Source organism: Engraulis encrasicolus, chromosome 12, assembly GCF_034702125.1.
Source record: "Engraulis encrasicolus isolate BLACKSEA-1 chromosome 12, IST_EnEncr_1.0, whole genome shotgun sequence".
In the NCBI taxonomy this organism is placed as follows: Eukaryota; Metazoa; Chordata; class Actinopteri; order Clupeiformes; family Engraulidae; genus Engraulis; species Engraulis encrasicolus.
The window spans coordinates 39,807,762-39,831,553 of NC_085868.1; the positions used below are offsets into that span (position 1 = coordinate 39,807,762).

General features: G+C 41.6%; 2 protein-coding genes across 3 annotated transcripts; one reads left to right on the top strand and one right to left on the bottom strand.

The window, feature by feature from the left end:
• The first annotated feature begins 27 nt into the window (after window positions 1-27).
• On the top strand, window positions 28-5,110 carry dynlt3 (dynein light chain Tctex-type 3). 2 transcript variants are annotated; one of them, XM_063212175.1, is made up of 5 exons: window positions 28-178; window positions 1,212-1,253; window positions 1,775-1,898; window positions 2,490-2,567; window positions 4,160-5,110. In XM_063212175.1, exons 1-5 carry the CDS (start codon window positions 152-154, stop codon window positions 4,234-4,236), a joined length of 348 nt encoding a protein of 115 aa, XP_063068245.1. In that variant the 5' UTR covers window positions 28-151; the 3' UTR covers window positions 4,237-5,110. The 2 variants fall into 2 exon arrangements, with proteins under 2 accessions (XP_063068245.1, XP_063068244.1); XM_063212174.1 differs by lacking the exons at window positions 28-178; window positions 1,212-1,253 and having other exon boundaries at window positions 1,467-1,898.
• A 101-nt stretch (window positions 5,111-5,211) lies between these two features.
• Window positions 5,212-23,792, bottom strand: LOC134459763 (cytochrome b-245 heavy chain). Its single transcript, XM_063212172.1, has 14 exons — window positions 23,704-23,792; window positions 23,480-23,572; window positions 22,643-22,753; window positions 22,066-22,150; window positions 20,944-21,092; window positions 16,630-16,811; window positions 15,731-15,875; window positions 15,366-15,458; window positions 13,878-14,021; window positions 13,507-13,616; window positions 11,245-11,407; window positions 10,003-10,149; window positions 8,809-8,933; window positions 5,212-7,677 (listed from the first exon to the last, which is right to left on the bottom strand). Exons 1-14 carry the CDS (start codon window positions 23,746-23,748, stop codon window positions 7,560-7,562), a joined length of 1,710 nt encoding a protein of 569 aa, XP_063068242.1. The 5' UTR covers window positions 23,749-23,792; the 3' UTR covers window positions 5,212-7,559.

A 23,792-nucleotide genomic window follows, 5' to 3' on the forward strand; every position in this document is an offset into this window, starting at 1 on the left:
AGTAGAGAGGATGTGACTAGGCTTGAAAGTCGTTGATTTTTTTTCCCGAAGAGGCTAAAACAGGAAGTCGGTGCGGTGTCCAAAAAGGAAAACGTAGCAAGCAGAGTCTCGAACAAAACCCACAGTATTTGCTCATCTGAAGGTGGAAACTATGGAGGAATACCACTCTGGTGATGAGGTAAAATGCATTTTAGCACACTGGAAGTCATTATTTATCAAAGGCACTAGTGATGGAAATGCAACGTCGGCAATGAACACCAAACCGATTGAGCTAGCATGCAGTTAGCCATGGTACGTTGCTAATAAACAACGAATTAGGATGCTATTTGTTGTTACAGTACTCTTTGTGGAAGACATTGAAGCATTACATTAAGCATAACGGTTGTCAATAAATGTAAATTAGTGTACTTTATTAAGTAAAGCATCCAAACAAGGGAACGACAGAGGGTGTGGTCACTCACAGCTGACGCAAGGACTGTCAAATCGGGCTTGCTGTGCAGTCCGAGTGGCTGAATCATACAAAGATCAACGATCAAATAAATCACTGGTATATATATTATAGTAATACGGCAACTGTTCTTCAACTGTTATTAAGTGACAATTGCTAATGTGAATATTATAAAAGGTCAGTCATCATCACTCGTGCGCTTGAATCTTGAGTTTCCTCATTACCAATTTGCTGGTGGAAGTGACCACTAAAGCCATTGTCTTTATTTTAAATCTCCTCCGCTCAAACATGTGACATACCTCACGTCATACAAACTTTATGAATATTTATATGAAACAAATGACAACACCTACTGTAATCACCACGTGATGATACCTCCCGCCTGCCTCAAAGAAGGCAGCTAAATATTGAGTGACTAAGCAAATAGCCATTTTTTCCCGAGAGTGGTTGGTAAATACCTTAATCGAGGAGTCTTTGGACTTCGTTATGGCAAAGGTAACGTATTGGTTGTGATTTGTTTGTTTGTTTTTTCAATAAGGTGTGTTCTAGATAACTTTACTTGGCATGGTACCAATCATGATTTCAGCCACCAGGAGTCCAGCAATGATCTAAGCGCCATGGTGAATGTATCAATGTACAGATTTGCTAAGGCTTCCAAAGAAAAACTGACTAGCTGCTAAAGCAATAAAAGATTGATAAACAAAGTAGGTCATACCAGATTTCAAGAAATGTTTTTTCCAAGATTGTTTTTTCTGCCTTTCAGGTGGCTTTCAACCCAGATGAAGCAAGTAATTCTGTTAAAGAGGTAAACTCATTTCTGTCTCTAGCAATCACTTGAGTGCAAAGAAAATACCTGAAATACAAGTAATGTAATTTCTGAAACGCCCCGATAAAGGCCAGACGGCCAAAACGGGTCTGCATTTTTACTATCTGTTCTGTACCCCATTTGAAATAAGAGTGTTTTTTTTTAAACAATGTCCTTGCCTCGGAGGAGAGGGCTTTTTAATCAGTTTCTTAGTCAAATTCAGAAGCGTAAAACAATTCTGCCTGGTCTTTTTCATATAAGGAGTAAAACATGTATAACTCTGCAGTGTGCACACTGTGTAATGAATAAGTAGACGTTGAGAATACGGCCTGAGAATAAAGTGCTCTTTTAAATGCTGAGTGATCCCGTGCTCTTGCAGCCTCTTGTGATCCACTGCTCCTCAGGTGATGTATCTCCAATACTGTATGCCTCCTTTGTTTCAGTCATGCATTTTCAGGCAGTCAGATGACCGCTTATGCTGCGCATCATCACTATATTTCTGTTTTCTCCTTTTACCTCAGTGTATTGAGGGGATCATTGGCGGTGTGGATTACAGCCAGAACAAAGTCAACCAGTGGACGGCCACCATAGTGGAGCATTCCCTCACTCAGCTCGTCAAGCAGGGGAAGCCTTTCAAATACATCGGTAAGGAAAAACCATATAAGGACTCTTTCCAAAAACATCCACTTTGATGGAGTACAATTCAGTACATCAGTAAGGGAAAACAAGAGGCATGGCTGAATGAGTGTCCTTTAGCAGAAGTAGCTGAACACAATTGTAGGCCTTCTAATACCTCATGTAGTGATAGTAATATATTATGTTATCATATTAATATGATATCATATTAATATGAATGCAAATATGTTCTATCGACTGCCTCTGCTCTTGTCAAAGGAGTCAAGTTGTAGCCCACTGGGACTTCTATTTAAAGCTTGAATACACGCGTCTTGTGGTGACTATTGCGCCATTGCCAGTGATACAGTTGATATCTGCCCTGGTTGGTCTTGTGATGACTATTGCGCCACTGCCAGTGATACAGTTGATATCTGCCCTGGTTGGCCATATCTCAAGAAGCGTTTTGATTAAAGAAAGTTAAAGCATTTTTGAAAAGTGAAGCCACGTTCTTAAAATAAATCCAGCTGTTTGAAATGTTGCTGCTTTGATTTCCGTAGCTGATTGAGAATCTTCACAGTTACATTACTGAACTAACTGTTGTGTTTGCTGTGTTGTGTGCAGTGAATTGTGCCGTCATGCAGAAGAGTGGCGCTGGTCTCCACACAGCCAGCTCCTGCTACTGGGACACAACAACTGACGGTCTGTAGTTTTCCTAAGCACTACACACACACACACACACACACACACACACACACACACACACACACACACACACACACACACACACACACACACACACACACACACACACATTCACTCTCTCTCTCTCTCTCTCTCTGTCTCTCTCACACACACACACATACACATACACACACATTCTCTCTCTCTCTCTCTCTCTCTCTCTCTCTCTCTCTCTCTCTCACACACACACACACATTCACTTTCCTCACACACACACCTTCTCTCTAGAGTCACACACACACACACACACACACACACATTCACTCTCACACACACACACACACATTCACTCTCACACACACACACACACACACACACACACACACACACACACACACACACACACACACACACACACACACACACACACACACACATTCACTCTCTCTCACACACACACACACACACACACACACTCATTCACTCTCTTCCTCTCTCTCTCTCTCTCCCCTCTCTCTCTCTCTCTCTCTCTCTCTCTCTCTCTCTCTCTCTCTCTCTCTCTCTCTCTCTCTCTCTCTCTCTCTCTCTCTCTCTCACACACACGCACACATCATCTGACATGTTTTTTCCCCATGGTTATTGTGATGTCATCAAAGTCACATTCAGTCATGGCTAATATTAAGTGACTTTTTCTTTTGAGGTGGATGATGCAAGTTGCCAATTGTATTGTATAAAATGTTGATTTTAATATTTGCTCAAATTTTTCCTCTGTTATTGCCATTATTGGTTTAACAGTGCATCCATTAATGAGACACATGTGTCATAGACATGTCATTGGGGCAGAGGTCAGCTCTAGGGGAAAACATCAAAAATACACTGGCACTCTGAAAAGCTCCGGAAGCAAGGAAGTTAAGCAATGGTTTGCCAGTCCATATATAGTCAAGTCTGCACTGTCCATTATTTCCCACCCTTACCTCTCCCCACACCTCCATCCATGGCTGAAGTGCCCTTAAGCACGGCACCGAACCTCACATTGCTCCAGGGACTGTAACCAATGCCCTCTAAAAATAACTAAGTCGCTTTAGGTAAAATCATCAGATAAGTGTTAAGTTTAATGTGATGTTAGAGGAAGTGATTAAAGGGGCACTGTGTGATATTTTTAGTTGTTTACTTCCAGAATTCATGAATACTTACCACCAGCATCAAATTCTAAGTATTCATTTTGACTGGAAAAATTGCACTTTTCATACAGGAAAAGGGGGATCTTTTCCATTGTCTGACTTCTTGAATTCATATAGAAATAGACATTTTTACCTACAAAGCTATCTGTACTTTGGTCATACTAGTAGATATTACTTTATCATTTTGTAATTATCCATGAAAAGATCACATTTTGCAGTAGACAGCCCTGTTTCAGTGAGCAGCGTATTTGCAATACCTACTCTAACCACCATCCTACACAGTGCACCTTTTAAAATCCCTTCACATTGGAGTCCCCTTGAATCAGAGTGAGGTTGGGACCCCCCAAAAGAAACAAAGTGAAGTGCGAGTGGCAAGAATGGGGACATATCAACCCTGACCATTGTTTTCCTTCTCTCCTCCCACTGCAGGCAGCTGTACAGTGAGGTGGGAGAACCGCACCATGTACTGTGTGGTCAGCGTGTTCGCCGTGGCCGTGAACCTTTAACCGACCACCCCCCACCCCTCCACTCTGGACCCAGCTTACCACCCAACAAGCCCCCCTGCCTGGCGAGCGACTGAGAGATCAACACATGCACTCATAGACAGACAGACACAAGGGGAGCAATACACCATCGCTCCTCAACAGTCTACTTGTTCAGCTGAACAATGAATGTGACTGGTGGCATTCCACAGACTGACGCGCAGAGCGACCCTCCCCCTCCCCCTCTCCTCTTGTCAAGAAGATGTCATTTCTACTTGTGCATTCGTGGCAACTGATCGTCCGGTTACATGATATTTGCGGCAGCGCTTCGCCTTTCATGCTAGTGTACAGTAACCATAAGCAGTTGTTATTATAATTATTATTACCACGGAGATGTGTTTGGGGAGATGGTTTGTTTTTTTTTGGAAGTTGTGCAGACTTCTTTGCTTAGCACATTATGCGATGGCCAATATGTATATGACTTTAATGGGTTTGTTCTACTTCATGTGTAGCTTGTGTTGTTGATGATTTAAGATACAGGTTTAGATGCAGTGATGAGATATAAGTCTAATTTATATTGGCCTCTTATTCTTTTATGCAAACGCCATGTTTAAACCTTTGGGAGTACATACATTAACCACACATAATTATGAACAAAGTGCAAACAATTTTATTAGTAAAAAATTGGCAATGGACCACAAAACAACATATTTTACTGCACCAATCCTTGCCCTGTGTTTTGTCCCTTCGGAAATGTGTGTATGTATGTATGTATGTATGTATGTATGTAACTGGCAATTGATTGGAGTTCGTGTTTTAGTTTGTAAACAAACACATCATGTCAGACTCAGTTCAAGTGACCATACAGTATGTAAAATAAAAAAAATCAAGATCTTTACATATTCTGTGTTATTTATCTAACAGGTTTAGGGCCTCCCCTCATCGGCTCCGACAAAGTGCTGAGCACTGCTCTGCCAAAGTTCGATTCCATTGTTGTCAATACAACCCGACACCGATGTCCACAGACAGATGTTGGCGAGTGATTAGAAACAAGTTATATTTTGTCGGAGTTGACCATTGACTATGCATGCTCTGTTGGGGTAAAATTGTGTGCGGGGGCCGGAATTGTGTTGGAACTAAGCAAAAGTGCGCTGCAGTGCTGTCGGAGCCGATGTTCGGAAGCCCTTACATGCAGTCCATAATTAAGTTTTAAAGAAGTTGTTATTTAAAAGGTTTTTCAAGGGACATTTCAGTTCACCAGCTGATAAAAAAGAATGGTTCTTTCTGTGAACTTTAGGCACCATGTTATGTGCAGACTCTGGATAACTCATCACAACTCATTAGTACATCTGTCACAGCAACTGTTGTTCTACCAATACTGGTCCTGAGTCCTGAAATGCCTCCTTCCAAATGTAGCATAAAATACATCATGCATGATTTTCAAAATCCACTCAGTGATTTAATTAAAACCTGGATTTTTTTGTTAAGGCAGGTCAGGTAAAATGGCAGCCGGTCTCACCTTGAAATAGAGTTGATCAAGCCTGTGATGAAAACCACTTAGTTTTCAGCAGTCTTTTGCCCCCTCATCCTTCATTCCTTCACTGTGGCCACTCAAAGCATCATCACTGGAGCTGGAGTTACCATGACAACTGCTGAGAAGACAGAGAAGTTAACTGGTGATGATGAGCGTGGGCATAGCTGCAGATCTGTGTTGAGCTGGATTAGGACCGTATTAACACTGAATGACAACAGGAAAGACAATCTCCCGAAGGTGCATGAAGGGAGAAAGGTTTTTGTAAACAACTGGAGCTAATCCAATATGTTATTGAAAAACCTAAACCTAACACCATCACACTGTTTTCATTAATAGCCATATAGACATGTAGGCCGAACGACCAGAAGCTGTTTCTTTCAAATATGCAAATATGCTATGCTAAACCCATAAGCAATCTTAAAAAGATGGGATATGAGCACCTTCTTCCAGAAGTTATAACATTGTTGCCAATTAATTTGTAAGGACTGTGTCCCTGTGTGACTACTTTGAAATAATTTGGCCATATCTATCAGTGACAAAACTTGCACAAAAAAACCCCTCTTAAACCCTCTTTCTTTGAAGAAAGAGGAACTATGTACTGACTCACGGACTCTCTACCAGAAGAAGCAGGAGGCGTGAAACAAGTGGGCTGTAATTCATGTGGTTAGACCTACACGTTTCCTCACATGCCTGTGTAATAAGGCCAGTGGTGGAGTTTCACAACAATGGAGACAGCAAGGCATCTGGGGTGAGTTTCTCAAAAGAGAAGTTGTTAGCCTGTTAGCAACTTCGGTAGTTGCCAATGGGAAAATGCATTGAAAACAACAAAGTAGCTAATGTAGTAAGCAACTTTGGTTTTGAGAAATTCACCCCAGTTATGTGAAGTTCATCTATGTGGCGGAACAATTGCACACAGCAGGGCCCCAGTGCAAACCACTGATGGAGGACTCCATACGGCCTGCCAAGGTCACAAGAGGGCCTCTACTACCAATGTGACAGGGCCCTGGGCCCAGGGGCAAATGCCCCACGCGCTACCTTATAGCTCCGCCCCTTAAGCCTGAGTTTTTTTTTTTTTTCATTTAGTTCCTCTTAGTAACAGCCCAATTAAACCAAAACATTCTGCAAATTAAAAAAAAAATACATGAATGCATGCTTTGCAGAGAAAGTTTAGGATAGGACTGTAGGATTTTTCTAGTAAGATAAATTGAATGAGATCAAATACAGATTGATTATAGATTATAGATTATTTACAAATTAGAAAATACATTAAAAAAGACCTCTTAAATGTTATGAACAAATACAATAAAGTAAAAGTAAAGAAAACATGACACATTTACCATTACATCACACAAAAGTAAGAAGTTGCTTAATGTTGAAACACTGTCTCTGCTTCCTATACACTAGTCAACTGTAACATTATTTTAGAAAACCACTTATTACTTCATCTTTCAAGTACAACTGGCTCGGCTCAAGTAACACTTGTTAAATCTTGATTTATAACACTTAAGGATTTTATGGTCACTGCTCTTTTGTGTTTACAAGACACATCCTGTTAATAACTTTGTTGTTACCACAATGGCAATGATCAAGTTATAAAGTGACATTAAAAACTGTTGCCGTAATGTAGTTTTTTGTCTAGTGGTACAATGACTAAGAGTCTTCTTTCAGATATCACCCTAATTTCCAGTGTCACAGTAAAAAAGGCAGTGTTGATTCAGCATGTAATGAGACATCGTCTAGAATGTATTTGGCACCAGAGTAAATCTCTTTGTTGAATCAACACAGCGTTTTTTTTACTATGCATGTCTGGATCTTAGAAATTTTCCTTGTTGAAGATGAACTTGACGGATGGCTCTGGGTTGGATCGACACTGCTTCTCCAAGGTCTTGCCTAGCGCTGCTGGACCACACAGAAACACACCCACCTTGGTTCTGCTCACACACACACACACACACACACACACACACACACACACACACACACACACACACACACACACACACACACACACACACACACACACACACACACAGAAATTAAGAAAAAGAGATGAAGTAAAAGATTAACACTTGATGGTAGTTTTGCTCAAAGTTAATACATTTTTGACGAGTTTAAAGGTGCAGTATGTAGAATGGTGGCCAGACTGTGCTGTCTAAGTGCCTATTCCCAAATTTGATCTTTTCATGAATATTTATTTACTAATCAATAAACTAATGTGTATCACCAAAGGACAGTAATTTTTGCAGGTAAAAATGTCTATTTCTGAAATTCTACATGGTGGACATGGAGAAGATCTACCTTTTCATGCATGAAAAGCGCAATTTTCCCAGTCATAATGAATATTTAGAATTTAATGGTGGTGGCAAGTATTCAGGAAAAAGGTAATAATTGTGAATGGCGCGCATTAATTTTGGCGACAAACTCCTTAAAATATTACTAGCTGCACCTTTAAATAGAATTTACTTATAAAAACTCTGTCTGTGATTTTCAGGGGGGCTGCATGACAGGTGTGCTACAGTACCAGAGATTCTTTAAGTATAGAGATATGCCAACATAATAGGTTTCTATGGGCACCTAACATGACCAGGTTCCGGTCTGCCTAAAGGGGCGTGTCATAATGCTCCTAGCATTGAATAGAACAGTCCTCAGGTCTGCCTAGGTCTGCCTAAAAGGGGATTCCCCCGCCCCCCCCCAATAATAGAACCCGGAAACAATGGGCCAATGGAACCTCTCTAACTCTACTCTCTCTGACAGTACTGTACCCAGGGCCGGATTAATGCACAGGCTAGATATGGCTGCAGCCTAGGGCCCCCCACCTGCCAAGGGGCCCCTGATTGGCCACAAGTGAAATATTGCAGAATTGTGACAGGATGCAGTATTGAAAAAAAATCATCTATCACGTTGAGTACAGTTGGTGGATATGTTATCCTTAATTCCCAGCTCATAATTATGACACTGTTCATGTAAATTTGTCGGAAATTTGCCCTGCGGGGGCCCCACAGACATCTGTAGCCTAGGGGCCCCTGGCAATCTTAATCCAGCCCTGACTGTACTGCACCTACCCTGGGTGCTTTGCTGCAACCGTAGTGAACTCATTCTCCCAGTTGGGCTTCCCGTAATGCGTCTTCTGCTTCAGGCCGGTAATGGGGTCATTCACAGCCTCATGGTGAACCCGGAAGTGTGCGGCCTGTAGGGAGACACGTCATGTTAAGCCGTAAACAAATTACCCCTGACTGAGTCAGTGTGAGTAACACTGACAAACAGGAGCAAACAAAAGATTGCTGTTTTTAGTGAAATATTAACAGAATTTCTGCACCACGTACACATCAGTCACACTGGAGAAACGTTTCAGTAGCCTATGCAAATTTTTCAATTTTCAGTTCCTCGAAAGAAACAAAGCACAAAGGGCCAGGGAGAGATCAACCATGGCGTAGTCAGGCAGGAAATTAAAAGTTCAGGCAGCACTTTGGGTAACGCTTTAGAATAAGGTTCTTCTAATAAGCATTTATAGTCATTAGTAAGCAGGTAGTAATACCCTAACAAGGGCCCAATAACATGCTTATTAACTTTGCTAACATCTTCTAAGCTGCTTATTATGTGTTTATAGTGGTCTATTTTATTATATTTATTTTATCTTATTATTTAAGACTAAAACACATATCCATCTTGATATGCTGACTTATACTAGATATGGAGGCGTCGCAAAAATAACTACATTTTCAAGATGGCTGCCATGTGTACCGATTTCATGCTTTTACTCAAATAAAGTTACTCATCAGATGTTAACAACGTTAATAAGCATGTTAACAAATTTAATAAGCATGTTATTGGGCACTTGTTAGGGTATTACTACCTGCTTACTAGTGACTATAAACGCTTATTAGAAGAACCTTATTCTAAAGCGTTACCGCACTTTGAAAATTCACATTCACAGGTGCAAAACAAAAGATTGCTATTTGTAGTGAAATATTAACAGAACTTCAGCACCATGTACACAGAAGTCACACTTGGGGAAACGTTTCAGCCTATGCTAAAATTTCAAATTTCAGTTCCTTGAAAGAAACAAAGGACAAAGGTCTGTGGGGAGATCAACCATGGCAGGGAAATGAAAAGTTAATGCTGTTCCCAGCATTGATAGGGAACACTTTGAGAATTCATATTACTTTGGCTACTGAATTAGAATTATGTTATGGACCAGAAATGTTCTAGTGGCACTTCCACCCCTAACTGATAGGGGGCGATAGATGTTCTCTGACCTCTGATTCCTTCCACCTGGTCAGGTAGATGTTGTAGCTGAGGAAGTCGCTCATGCCTTTCTCCATCATCTGCTCCTCCAGGCTCTTCAGCACGTCGGCAAACCACTCGAAGGCCTGAGTCTCCGGACACAGCCAGTAGAAGTAAATCTACAGAGACATTCAGGAGATGAAGTATTAACATTGCATCCCAGCATTACATTACATTACATTACATTGCATCCCAGCATTACATTACATTACATTACATTACATTACATTAAATGGGTAAGCGATTAGGGAGTCAGGCTGAGGGCCTGAGGGTTGCTGGTCCAATTGAAGATACCACCTGGAGAGGGGAGTGAACCACTAGCACTCTGCCCAATCCTCCTCCATGACTGAGGCAGGTGGCGTCCTTATATGAGCTAGCCAGGCCACGCCCTCCTAATGGCGCAAAACCTTTGGGTTGCTTCTAGTCAGGCCAAGAGCAATGTAAATATCCTTTCTGATATGAAAAATCAGCAACTCCACCTACTTTGTCGAGAGGCAAACAGCCAGTAGCAAACCTAGGGATGCAGGTCAACCATGCTGTTTGGGAAATGTTAATTGTTATGCTCTTGGTCAGACCAAGTCTCAGGCATTTGAAAGTCGATGATATTCAGGCTACTTATGAACTTCCCCTTGGGAACCTGTTCGACATTTCCCTTGCACGAGTGGAGGATGAATGCAATATTGTTGTGCACTGGTTGCTGTTTCACAATGACAATGGGACTTTCCTAGTAGGACCTAAACTCGTCAGTGACTAATCATTTGCTTACAAGGTGCACTGTGTAGGATTGTGACCATTGAAACTGCGCTGTCTACTGCAAAATTTGATCTTTTCATAAATATTTACAAAATAATAAACTAATATTTACTAGAATGACCAAAGTACAGTACGTTTTGCAGCTAAAAATGTCTATTTCTGGATCCCCCTTTTCATGTATGAAAAGTGCAATTGTCCCAGTCATAACGAATACTTAGAATGTAATAGTAGTGGTATGTATTCATGAAAAAGGCAACATTTGTGAATGAGCAGTATAAATTCTGGATATAAACAACTAAAAATATTACACAGTGCACATTTAAGGATAAAGTAGCCTACTGTCCTATTGTAGAAATAATATTTGAATAGAATTTCCAGGCATGGACTTATAAACGCCCTTTTGCTGCGCAAGGACAAAGGCAGAGACCATCAAGGACAGTCCCTTTCTAGGGAGTTCTCACCTTTTTGGTTAAGACGTTGGTGTTGTTTTGAACGTGCTTGTACCACACAGATTTCAAGATGGAGGCAAAAGGGGTGACTCCGATTCCAGCTCCCACCAGCATCACCACATCATAGCGGAACACGTCCTCGCTCGCCGTTCCAAACGGCCCGTCCACGGCCATCCTTCATAGAGGGGAGTACTTGTCAGTTTATGTGTGTATGATTGATTTACTGCTTGAGGGAAACTAAATGAAGAGTTCAGATGCAAAACCCCCTATGTGCCTTTTCAGAAAATAATCTTAATTCATTTTTATTTAATACAAAGCTATCAAAATTGCATATTTTTTATTTTATTTATGTAATATAACTATTAATATGTATTATCAAGTACATGAATGTAAACCAAACCAACAACAGGGTTCTCTAAAAATATAGAAGTGCAGGTCTTCAGAAATGGAGTTAGGGGGTTTTGCATCTGAACTATTCAAATATTGATCCACATTCCTGAATCGTGACACAGAACAGGCTCTCAGTCCCACCTGCAACACAGTACCTGGAGTTACAGCAGAGGCGTTCTATTGGGAAATTAGACAATCTTTGGTTGCAGTTAGGTGCCCTTCTCAGTGGCGGGAGAATTGCACACAGGGCCACAGGGCAAAACACAAATAGGGCCCCCTATGCCAGTGGTTCTTAACCTTTTTTTCTTAGCGCACCCCCTTAACTGTGCCGAAGACAAGCCGCGCACCCCCAACACAAACTACATGTGTATGCACTAAAAAATGATAAATGAGTGATTAATTACTATGATTCTCGCTTGAGACATTGAATCAATACCTGAATGACTTCAAATGGGGACCAAAACTTGTGTAATTTGGACTTAATTTGACCTAATTATAATGTTTGCAAGTGTAATTTTGGTCACAACCTCTACACAAACAAAACTCTGTGCACCCCCTGAAATCTCTGGCGCATCCCAGGTTAAGAACCACTGCCCTATACGGCCTGCCAAGCTCATAACAGGGCTTCCACCACCGATAGATAGAGGGCCCTGGGCACAGGGCCAAATGTCCTGCTCGCCCCACTCGTCCCGTGCCCTACTCAAAGGCATTTCAAATGTACTCCAGCAGTCAAGACAATGAACGGGCAACATTTTACTTTCAGACACACACTGTCCCATAACACACATGCTCCGTGCTGTTTTGTCGAGATTACAAACTCCAGAAGACACAGAAAATAGACTTGTGAAAGTGATGGAATTTCACATTTCACCGAAACGCTGAAACTACACTGTTCCTCTTTTTTGTAATAGTGCAAAATCTTGGCAAGCCCCAATTTACCCATATCCTCTTCTGCCTCCACATTCCCATGCCAATAGTAAATGTTTTTGTGAAAAACAACAGTAACTTGTAGAATGTAGCATACGTATAGTAGTTAAAGATCCTACTAAATGTCCAATTTGATATGCAGTAATGTATTGATTATTGACATTTGAAAAAAAAACACACGTTGCTGAAATCCAATTATTGATTACTGTGTCCTACATGAGTATGAACCTTAGCCTGGATTATGGCTATTCTGGCTTTGACAGTTCACAAAATATTGCTCTTTTGTAAGAGCAAGGATACCTTAAAGGGACACTGTGAGATCTTTAGTTGTTTATTTCCAGAATCCATGCTGCCCATTCACTAATGTTACCTTTTTCATGAATACTTACCACCACCATCAAATTCTAAGTATTCATTATGACTGGAAAAATTGCACTTTTCAGACATGAAAAGGGGGATCTTCTCCATGATCCGCCATTTTGAATTTCCAAAAATAGCCATTTTTAGCTGCAAAAATGACTCTACTTGGACCATACTAGAAAATATTTGTTTATTACTTAATAAACTTTCATGTAAATATAAAATTTGGCAATAGGCAGCCTAGCCCAATGAGCAGCATAGTTGCAGTATCTTTTTTGACCATTTCCTGCACAGTGTCCCTTTAATAGAACAACTCTCACAATTTGTATGCCTTCACATAGCATTCAAAACTGGCATTCAAACTGTTTCACGCATGACAAATTCGTAATCCATCTGGAAACTTGTTTACTTCTTGCATAGATAATACTAATGGTGTTCTTCAAACTAATTGTGTTGCTGTTCTGAGACCAGGATTGTTGTATTTCAAGACACTTAATGCAAGTGACAATGTACCCAACACTCAAGTCACACGCAGAACCAACAGCATCCCTAACTTAATGTCCCATAGCAAGAAAAACATAATTTTTTTTGTCTTACTTGGGCAATTTCCAGGCGTCTTGGAACTCGTTCTTGTCTCCTCCGCAGGCCTTGAGCAGTCCCTCGGTCCAGTCGCCTACGATTCGGATGTGGACACTAAAGTGGTCCTCCTTAGAATAGAATAGAATAGAATAGAATAGAATAGAATTGAATTGAATTGAATTGAATTGAAAAGAATATGAGTAAAGCAGAAAGTCTTGATTGTCATTACACAGCATCTCTTTAAAAGTGCAAACCACGAAATATGTCAATAATATTTACAATAAAATAACCTACTCCACAACTACTGACTACTTCTCATGAATTACTTCACAATTAAAACCTTGTGCGAAGCCCACTAAGAGGACAAACAGACGGAGGGAGGGACAGACCTCAGGGGCGGAGGTGAGTGTGAAGGGGTGCCACTCCAGCTGGGAGACGCTGGGGCACTGCAGGGCCACGTACTGGCCCACCTCCATCCTGAAGCCCTTCTTCTTCATCTGCAGCTCCAGGGTTTTGGATGGGTGCATGACCACCTACGGAGGAGAGGAATAGAAGGGTGTAGAGTTTATCGAATGTTTTGGATGGGTGGATGACCACCTACGGAGGAGAGGAATAGAAGGGTGGAGAGTTAATCGAATGTTTTGGATGGGTGGATGACCACCTACGGAGGAGAGGAATAGAAGGGTGGAGAGTTTATCGAATGTTTTGGATGGGTGGATGGATGACCACCTGTGGAGAAGAGAAATAGAAGGGTGGAGAGTTTATCGAATGTTTTGGATGGGTGGATGACCACCTGTGGAGAAGAGAGATGGAAGGGAAATAAAGGGTTAAAGGAAATGTATTTAACATTTTTGGATGGATGCCTGACAACCTACTGAGAGGAGGGGTGAAAGGACAATCATTTTTGAATCTCTTAAAACAAGGCCCCTGTAATAAATTAGTCATTACCAGAATGGCAATGACTAAGTTGTCATGTATTACATAAGACTTGAAGGTCATGACAACAGTGTAGTTCTATGTCAGTTAAGTCTGTTCTTCAATGACTACAAGGCTCCACTGGGGGAATGGTGTGAAATATGAGGCTACAGGTACTCGTGTTTTAGTCGCGTGCAGCAACTATATGCTACTCAGCAGATCAGTTGTTCAGTCAAGTTTGGGCAACGTCGTGGTGTGGACTTTTTTTCCATAAAAGATTTCTGTGAAGCTTGTTATTCATCCGGGTAGGCTACTCATATTTGTCAAACAGGCATAGTTTAATTTACAACTTAACTCTATTGACTTGACTTCTACATATAACAAATCTGACCAAACAAAAGGAGTATGAGTATGACAGACTGTAGTTGAGGGTAAATGTCTTTGTAATTTCACTGCTGGAATGGTGGTAAACGAAAAATTCTTCATATCCTCTTTTGTCTGCCCTTTCAAATGATTCTAACATTTGAGTACAGCTCAACAGCAGTTTTGTTTCATTTTCATTGCAAACTTCTCTGAGCCAGCTGTTCTCTTATTATGCTATGTTTATGACGTACTTACTGTATAGTTACACTGAAATAATAATGGATTGGGTGTTTTGTCAAGCTGTTGAACAATCTGATTCCAAGCTGTTGAGTAAATTAAATGTTTCTACAGTATAATGCTGACAAAGCTCCTCTTGGTGAACTACTCAAAACAGTATCAGCCTTCACTGTGTGTGTGCGTGTGTGCGTGCGTGCATGCCTGGGTGCGTGCGTGTGCATATTCCACGACTGATGTCATCATTCATGGGCTATACCACAGGCTGCTGACAGTCGAGAAAGGTACACACACCCAAATAAAATACTTTGGTCGCTACACAAAAGACAGAAGACATTTTTGGAAAAACTAGAACACAGACAGACCTTTGTGATGACCACTTTCTGTTGCGAGCGCCAGAATCGTACAATCCTCTCACACAGGTAGAGGAACATGGGAGCCACCACCCATTTCCATGTCTAGGAAAAGCACATCAGGAGATTAATCAAGGGCTGACTGAACTAATGACTATGTAAGTACAGTACTGTACATGTGAGTGTTTGTGTGTATTTAACAAGTGTCAACAATGGTTTGTGTGTGCGTGTGTGCGTGTGTGTGCGTGTGTGTGTGTGTGTGTTTGCGTGCGTGCGTGCGTGCGTGCGTGCGTGCGTGCGTGCGTGCGTGTGTGTGCGCACGCGCGTGCGTGTGTGTGTGTGTGCTTGTGTGGTGTGTGTGTGTGTGTTCATCTTACCTGTGGTGGATTTCCGGCGAAATTTGGCACAGGGCAGAAAGTCCCATTCATTCCCCATTCCTCAAAATGTTTAGCGCATATCAGAGGGTCAAGGACTACATCTTTATCCTTAAGATCATCTGCAGGTTGGCCACGAACTATGCGCCTTTTACAAGAAAAGCAAAAATACCGTGTTACTTTCAAAGTTTCTCTCTCTACTGTATATTCTTTTGTTTCATGACAGCATTGACAGAACTCATCATGTCTTCACATCTTTCTCAAATATCTTTTGGTGTGATTCAAAATATCAACCTGACCAGTTTAACTGCTTTCTTGCAATTTAATAAATGTACATGTATTTATAATATACAGTGGGAGCCACGTATTTACTCCCCTTCACATATGAGCACATTGTAAGTTGCATGCAGGGCCGCTGACAGCTTTGGCCAGGCCCGGGACAAAATCAAGTAAAAGGCCCCCCGATCCAATACATACAATGTAATGAGAATCCAATTCTCTCTTCAAGACTTTGTCCCCTCCCTGGCAGCTTCCCTGGTCCCCTGGTCGCATGGTACGTGACTTCCAAGGTATTCGTGTATGGAGATGACCCAGACCTCACAAAGGGGGATTCTTGTGTTTTTCAAGGAGACACTGTACCAAAGCAGTGGCTTCTACTCTACTTGAACTGAACAGTGAGCAAAAAAAAAAAACTTCAACTGAACTTAAACTGTACTTAAACCGAGCATGCCATGCCTATCAGCAGAGGAGACACCCACCCAATGCCGCTTTGACCGGGCCAAGGACAAAATTATTCGAAAGGGCTCCCCCACCATTGACTGAATTCTGGGCCCCCACCTCTCCGTGGGCCCATGGGCAAATGACCCCTTTGTTGCCCCCTTGTCAGGCTTTCCTGCACTCACCCCACGCCGTGTATGACAAGGCCGATGAAGAAGACCACGAAGAGGTGATGGGTGTACCAGAAGACCTCGAAGTACGACCTCCGAATGACCTCCATGGAGGAGGTGATGATGAGGATGAGGGCCAAGGTGATGGCGACCCCCGACAGCCCAGCCAGCGTGGTGAACATCACGATGGTCGGAGACTGGGAGGCAATGCAGAAAAGAGGAAGTCATGGGGGTTCGCCTCAAAACGCTGAGATCCAAGGCTTTTCAGACACTTTGAGGCTTATTTATGTCTTTAAGTCATACAAAAGCGTCTTTGAACCGTGCATCGTTTGGTGGACCTACTCACAAAAAGTTAGAATATAACTTTAAAAATATATATACACAAGTTTTGTGTGTGCCTCATTCTTTTACTTTTCAGTAAGTCATATCTATGAAACACATTAATGCAAAATATGATATTCGGAATAAATATGGTACAGTATAAGGCCTAGACTGGACGTGTTGGAGTGTAGGAGAAAGACAAACAGGAAGTCAAATTACGACTTAAAACATTAACAGACTGCCTCACAGAATAGGGTTTAAGTCATACAGTTGAGGACGATATTATTAGCCCCCCTCCTGAAATTAGACATTTCTCTTGATTTCTCAGTGAGAGTGACCATTAGTTACCTGTTCTGTTATTCTGGAAACAAATAGGCCTACAGTGATGTAGATAATGTCCAATGACTTGAATTTGGATTTTTCTATTGTTACAATTCTAATTTTTAGGATCCTGCCGGATACCGGATCCACTGCTTAAGATCCTGCCGGATCCGGAACCAGATACCGGATCCTATGAAAGGGTTGAAACACATAGCCAACTCACACACGTGGGCCCTTTTTATTACGTTGGCGCAAACTATTTTTAAGACTCATTGGTTTACTGCCACACTGCCTTCAATGGCCGCTTCCAAAGGGCTTTCACTCCATGCAGCGATTGGAGTTGTGAAAGACTGACGGAAAAGCCTAGGCTACGTAAAAAGTAGAGACGCCCCAGATCCTGATTTTTAGGTAACTGCCGGATACCGTATCCACTGCTTAAGATCCTGCCGGATCCGGATAGTCTGAAAAACCCTATAATCCTGCCGGATCCGGAACCTGATCTTGGATCCTGTACATCTCTAGTTACAATGAGTTTAAACAAAAAAAGCCAAAAATGACAAAATTATTAGCCCCCTGATCATTAACAGTCAATATGGCGCCATTTATGAACCAAAACTGACAACAGGCTGTGATAAGTTGTTACCTAGGTTGCCACATGCCCCACTAGCTATTTTGGCCCATTTCGTCACTGCAAAGTGTTCCAGCTGGTCCAAATTGCATGGATGCTGAGTTTAGACATTTGCCACAGACTCTCAGTGAGATAGAGGACTGGACTATGAGCGGGTCATTCCAGTATCATGGTTTTAGTGTTCTTGAAGAACCTGTGAACTAATTCAAATGTATGCTTTGGGTTAAAATGTTGTTGGAAGACCCAGCAATCCAGATCCAGACCCAGACTCCCTTTGTCTGAGGCTGAATAACAGTCTAAAATCTTGATGCCCCCACCACTATGTGTAACTGTGGAAACTGCTTAGTCTCATTAGACCAAAGAAGCATTGTACACCTGCCTAGATGATTGTTATTGACCTAGCCTCACCTGGAGTTTTTATTTCAACAATGACAGCTGTTAGGGCTTGTCATCATAATGGGCTTTGGGGCCATTATCACAGAGGAACCCCTTTACTAAAGGCAGTGCATATCAGAGTGTTATTGAGCTTTGCCAGTGAATATTTGAAAGTCAAAAATTAGTTTTGAAAGTCTCTGCTTTCATCTGATGAGATTCAATTGCACCTGCTTTGATGAATGAATTCTGCATCTGTCAGGTGAAGAAAGGGATAGGCCTCAAACCTTTATAACATGGTTTCCACAATTAAACTTGGTGTTGGAAGCATCATTCTGTGGCAGCCTCAGCCAAAGGAAACCTTGTTTGGGTGTACGGCACCATAAAAACAGAAGATCATGATGGAATGTGGAAGGTGACCATGCAAAAATATGCTCATAGAGGAAGCTAAGATCTTCACTGGATCGTTCAATAAGATAATAACCCAAAACTTACATCAAAAATAGTTCAAATGTTCTTCAAGGATACTAAAACCATGGTCATGGAGTGGTTCAGACCTCAATCCTTTAGATAGTCTTAGAGGAGTGCTAAAAATGAATGTCCATCCTCAACATTCATGCAATTTGGACCAGCTTAACTATTTGCAATGAAAACATGGGCCAAAATCCCTGGTAGGACATGTGCCAACATAGTTAACAACTAATCAAGTGCCTGGTGTCAATGTTGGCTAATAAATGGCACTGTATTGACTATTAATGATAAGGGGGCTAATAAATTGTTCTTGCCATTTTTACCCTTTTTTGTTTAAACTCATTGTAAAAATGGAAAAGTCCAAATTCAACTTATTGGATACTATCTCCATGGTGTATTAGTTTCCAGAATAACATACATTTATGAATAGTGGTCATTCTCACTGAGAAATCAAGAGAAATGTCTAATTTCAGGAGGGGGGCTAATAATATCGTCCTCAACTGTATTTAATGAAGTAAAAGTTATGTATGCTGTTTGGTTACAGGCCTAGACTGTCCTCAGCAATCGTAAAAAAACGATCCTTTTTGTGCCTCGTGTGTGTGATGCACATTTGACATGGATCTCAAAGGGTTTGATAAGTGAAAAAATAAGAGTGGTTCCTCACTTTGATTCAGACCATATTTGTGAGGTCAGAAGAACGGTCAGAACACTGGCCTGTTATGTTGAATGACGACATCATTTACAGACAATTGTGAATCACCGTCATCAGAAGCCATTGTGCTACATAGCTGCTCCCATGTTCTATTTATGGATTTTTTTGCCACCATGGTGTGTGTGTGTGTGTGCGTGTCTGTGCGTGTGTCTGTGCGTGTGTCTGTGCGTGTGTCTGTGTGTGGTGTGTGTGTGTGTGTGTGTGTGTGTGTGTGTGTGTGTGCGTGTCTGTGCGTGTGTCTGTGCGTGTGTCTGTGTGTGGCGGGGATGGTGATGCACCAACGCACCATGGCAACAGCATGCGGAAACAGTGGGAAAAGGATTACACAACCAGAACAGTGCAACACACTGTGTCTCCATCCTCCCAGACAGAAGGGTAGGTCATGCTCTCATGTTAGTTATCCTCAACTGCCTTCAGAGGATTCTTCTTCCTCTTTCAGTGTACACACTAAAGCCTGCCTGTGCACTAACAGCGTACACTAGGCCAGTGATTTCCAAACCTTTTCTGCTGCGAACCCCTTTTGTGGCTATTTTAGTGACTCTACCACCACCATTTGCAAAATAGCAAGTATTTTTTTGTTTTTTTTATGTTCCTTAATTTTGCTAAATTTCACTTGAAATTCACACACAAAAATAAAATATATATATATATATATATATATATATATATATATATATATATATATATATATATATATATATATATATATATATATATATATATATATATAGTGTGTGTGTGTGTGTGTGTGTGTGTGTGTGTGTGTGTGTGTGTGTGTGTGTGTGTGTGTGTGTGTGTGAGCGTGTAAAGCTGTGCCCGTTGACTTTTTAAAGTATAGTAAATAAGTAAAAGGCTCCACCATTTCTGACAGCCAACATTTTGTTAAAAAAAAATGTGTGTGTGATGGAGTGACCATCACTAGGGTTGTGGGTGTGTTCAGACTAACATGCCAACGAGCCTGGCTCTTTGGTGTAGCGGTCAGAGCCCCGGTTTACTACCCCAGAAGGTCTGGGTTCAAGTCCCAGCTGGGCAACTCTACTCCCCTTCGCTACAAATGGTGTCAGAAGTGGGATGGTACCGTGAGGCCATCAGAAGCGTACCCATGGTGTGTGAGCCGTAATTCCATGTGAGGGACCCCCAGGATTGGTGACCCCGGTGTGAGGTACTCCAGTGATGGGTGAAGCATTGATGACGGGGCACACTGGATGGGAGAAGCATGATGGGCAGTTGCGTGAGGTACACCATGAGTGTGTGAAGCGCACGGGTGCGCTTCCCGAAGGGGAAGGCAGTGTGATGGAGTGACCATCACTAGGGTTGTGGGTGTGTTCTGACTAACATGCCAACGAGCCTGGCTCTTTGGTGTAGCGGTCAGAGCCCCGGTTTACTACCCCAGAAGGTCTGGGTTCGAGTCCCAGCTGGGCAACTCTACTCCCCTTCGCTACAGTGTGTATATATATATACAGTACACAGGCCTATATATGTATAGGCCTATATTTCCACTCACCGTTTCATTGGAGCGAATGGGGTTGAGGTATGACTGGTTCTCTGCGTTGCCAATCTGGGACAGCACGTATTGGATGTCGCTGCTGTTGCCTAGCAGTTGGGCATCCATGAAGCGCTCGAAGTTAAACAGGTGGGCAATGATGTGGACCGCTATCCATGATCAACAAAGACAGAAGGGGCAAGTTAAGCAGTCCATTAAACTATTATTATAGAATTAATTAAAAGTAGACTGTAGAATAAACTGGTCCACTTCGGAAAGACTAGTCCAGGGATGACTGGAGCACTCAGATACTTTTTAGTATTTTATTGTGGTGCAAACATAATGACTGACGTTTCGACGCCATGTTCATCTTCTTCAGAGCACACGGCGTCGAAACGTCAGTCATTATGTTTGCACCACAATAAAATACTAAAAAGTATCTGAGTGCTCCAGTCATCCCTGGCCTAGTCTTTCCGAAGTGGACCAGTTTACTCTACATTGTATACCGTCCTGGACTGGACACACCAAGAAGGTTAGAGCGCAAGTGACTTCCCTTTTACTAGTAAAAGTAGTCTGTGTTAAATACAGAGAGAGATACAGCAGATAAGGCAGTCAGGTGGTCTGAGGTATCTCTTTGACTGTAGCTTCTGATCCCAACCATGTTTGCCACCAATGTTGTCAATTGCTAACATAGGCCTAAAGGAACTCTGATTGGATGGATATTATTGATTATGGAGATGCATTCAAAAACCATGTTGAACAGGTGGGCAGTTGTCATCAAAGAAGACACAAGGGGAATTGAATTAAACTTCAATTGAAATGAATGTCATTAAATTAAATTAAAAGTAGCTGGTGTTAAGTACACAGGTAGACACTGTACAGGCTGCCTGTGTACAGTGAGCTTGTGTACTGTATCAGGTGGATGGTGGATGGTAAATGGTAAACGACTGCAGTGTTTGAACTCATGTTTCCCTTCAATGGTCTCAAGTAGTAGTGATAGATGTACTTTGATGCACAGTAATCACACTCTGTTCAATTCTGTTTTAAAAATTCATTTGTTGCCTTTGCTTGTATGATGTACTCTATGTGAATTCAAACATGAGACTATGTCTGTGTTGTGCTGTTGCTGAGTAGGCCTAGTACCTGTGTGGAAAGCGATCATGTAGCCCACCATCTTGTGGAAGGTGATGTTCCTATCCAGCTGACGTGCGGCAGTGCGGCTGCAAGTCTACACACGCATGCACACACAAAACACACACACACACACACATTCACGCACGCACACGCATACACAACATACACAGATTTTAGGATTCAACATGAATAGATTTATAGGTGTTACTCAAGAGACCATCATTTCACAATTTTCCATTTCATTAACCCTCGAAAGAGAAGTAACATCTTCTCCTCTTTTACCCAATAACACACAACTTCCTCATGGGGCACTGGCCAAAGTGCGCTCAAAATGAAGACAGTCCAGACACTTCTTGAAAATGTGTGCCTCTACTTATAACAGCATCCCTCTAATTTGCAATATGTCTCATTCTGTCAACCATTTTAACCCCTTTGCCCTTTGAGTCTCTGTTATAACCATACTGTCACCAACATTATAATGACCTTAATGTGTTACTCAAGACTCTGTGTAATGTCATGGCAATGTTGTTATGATGTACAGGTAGGGCCCATCTGCGCAACGAAGCCACTAGAAACACTGGCTAACCTGAATGGAGCCACGCAGAAATGACAGCAGGTTGCGACACACCGGCAGGAGAATCAACATGCAGTTGAAGTTCAGACAGGCCGCAGGTGCTCTGGCCCAGGAGAGGGCATGCTGTGGGGATGAGAGAGAGAGAGAGAGAGAGAGAGAGAGAGAGAGAGAGAGAGAGAGAGACAGAGAGAGAGAGAGACAGAGAAAAAGAGATAGAGAGGGAAAGAGACAGAGAGAGAGAGAAAGAGAGAGAGAGAGAGAGAGAGAGAGACAGAGAGAGAGACAGAGAGAGAGAGAGAGAGAGAGAGAGAGAGAGAGAGAGAGAGAGAGAGAGAGAGAGTTTTTTTTTTTAAATAAGGGCGATCTATGACTTAGAAAACTTTCACTTCTCCTTTCAGTTCAATGTTGGTTTTGTACACCTGGTGGGACTGCACCCAGTAAGGGGAATACAGTATGTCAAATACAAAAGCAGTCTACAGTACAGAATCCCTCAGATTATACAGTCAGATAAAATAAATAAATTGCTACAGCCAGAATCTCAGAGAGTAGACTGTACAGTAGGCTATAATTTGCCATTCACCAGTGTTGGCCAAAACTCACAAGAAACATACAAATGTTACAGACACCGCAGTAAGAGATATGAATCTCAATCAACACAATGCATATATGTGTCTATAATGAAGAAAAATGTACATAATGCGTTACATTTTCCTCCTTATCAGCTGATATAGAATTGACTAATTTAGAGAATTCAATCAGTTATGATAACAATGTAGGCCTACATATCCAAGAACATATTGAAGCATACAAGTACTGAAAGTTGACTCACTGAAGCATAATCATACCTACCCCAAGAATAACTCGAGTGTAGTAAAATCTGTCGACGAGGAAAGCCATGTAGGAATTTACAAAGAGATAAGCATTGATTCCAAGCCATACAATCTGAAATATAAATAATGATAATAATATTAAAAACAAAATAATAAAAAAATAAAAATAAAAACATTTAATTACATTACACTCCACTGGCAGAATGAATTGGTAAAGAGTGGGAAAATTTTAAGTGTACTCACAATGACGAATATGGAGAGACCTTCATTTGCAGCAAAATTCCCCATCTTGACAGTGGAAGAGAGTAAATGTATGTATTAATATGTGTCAG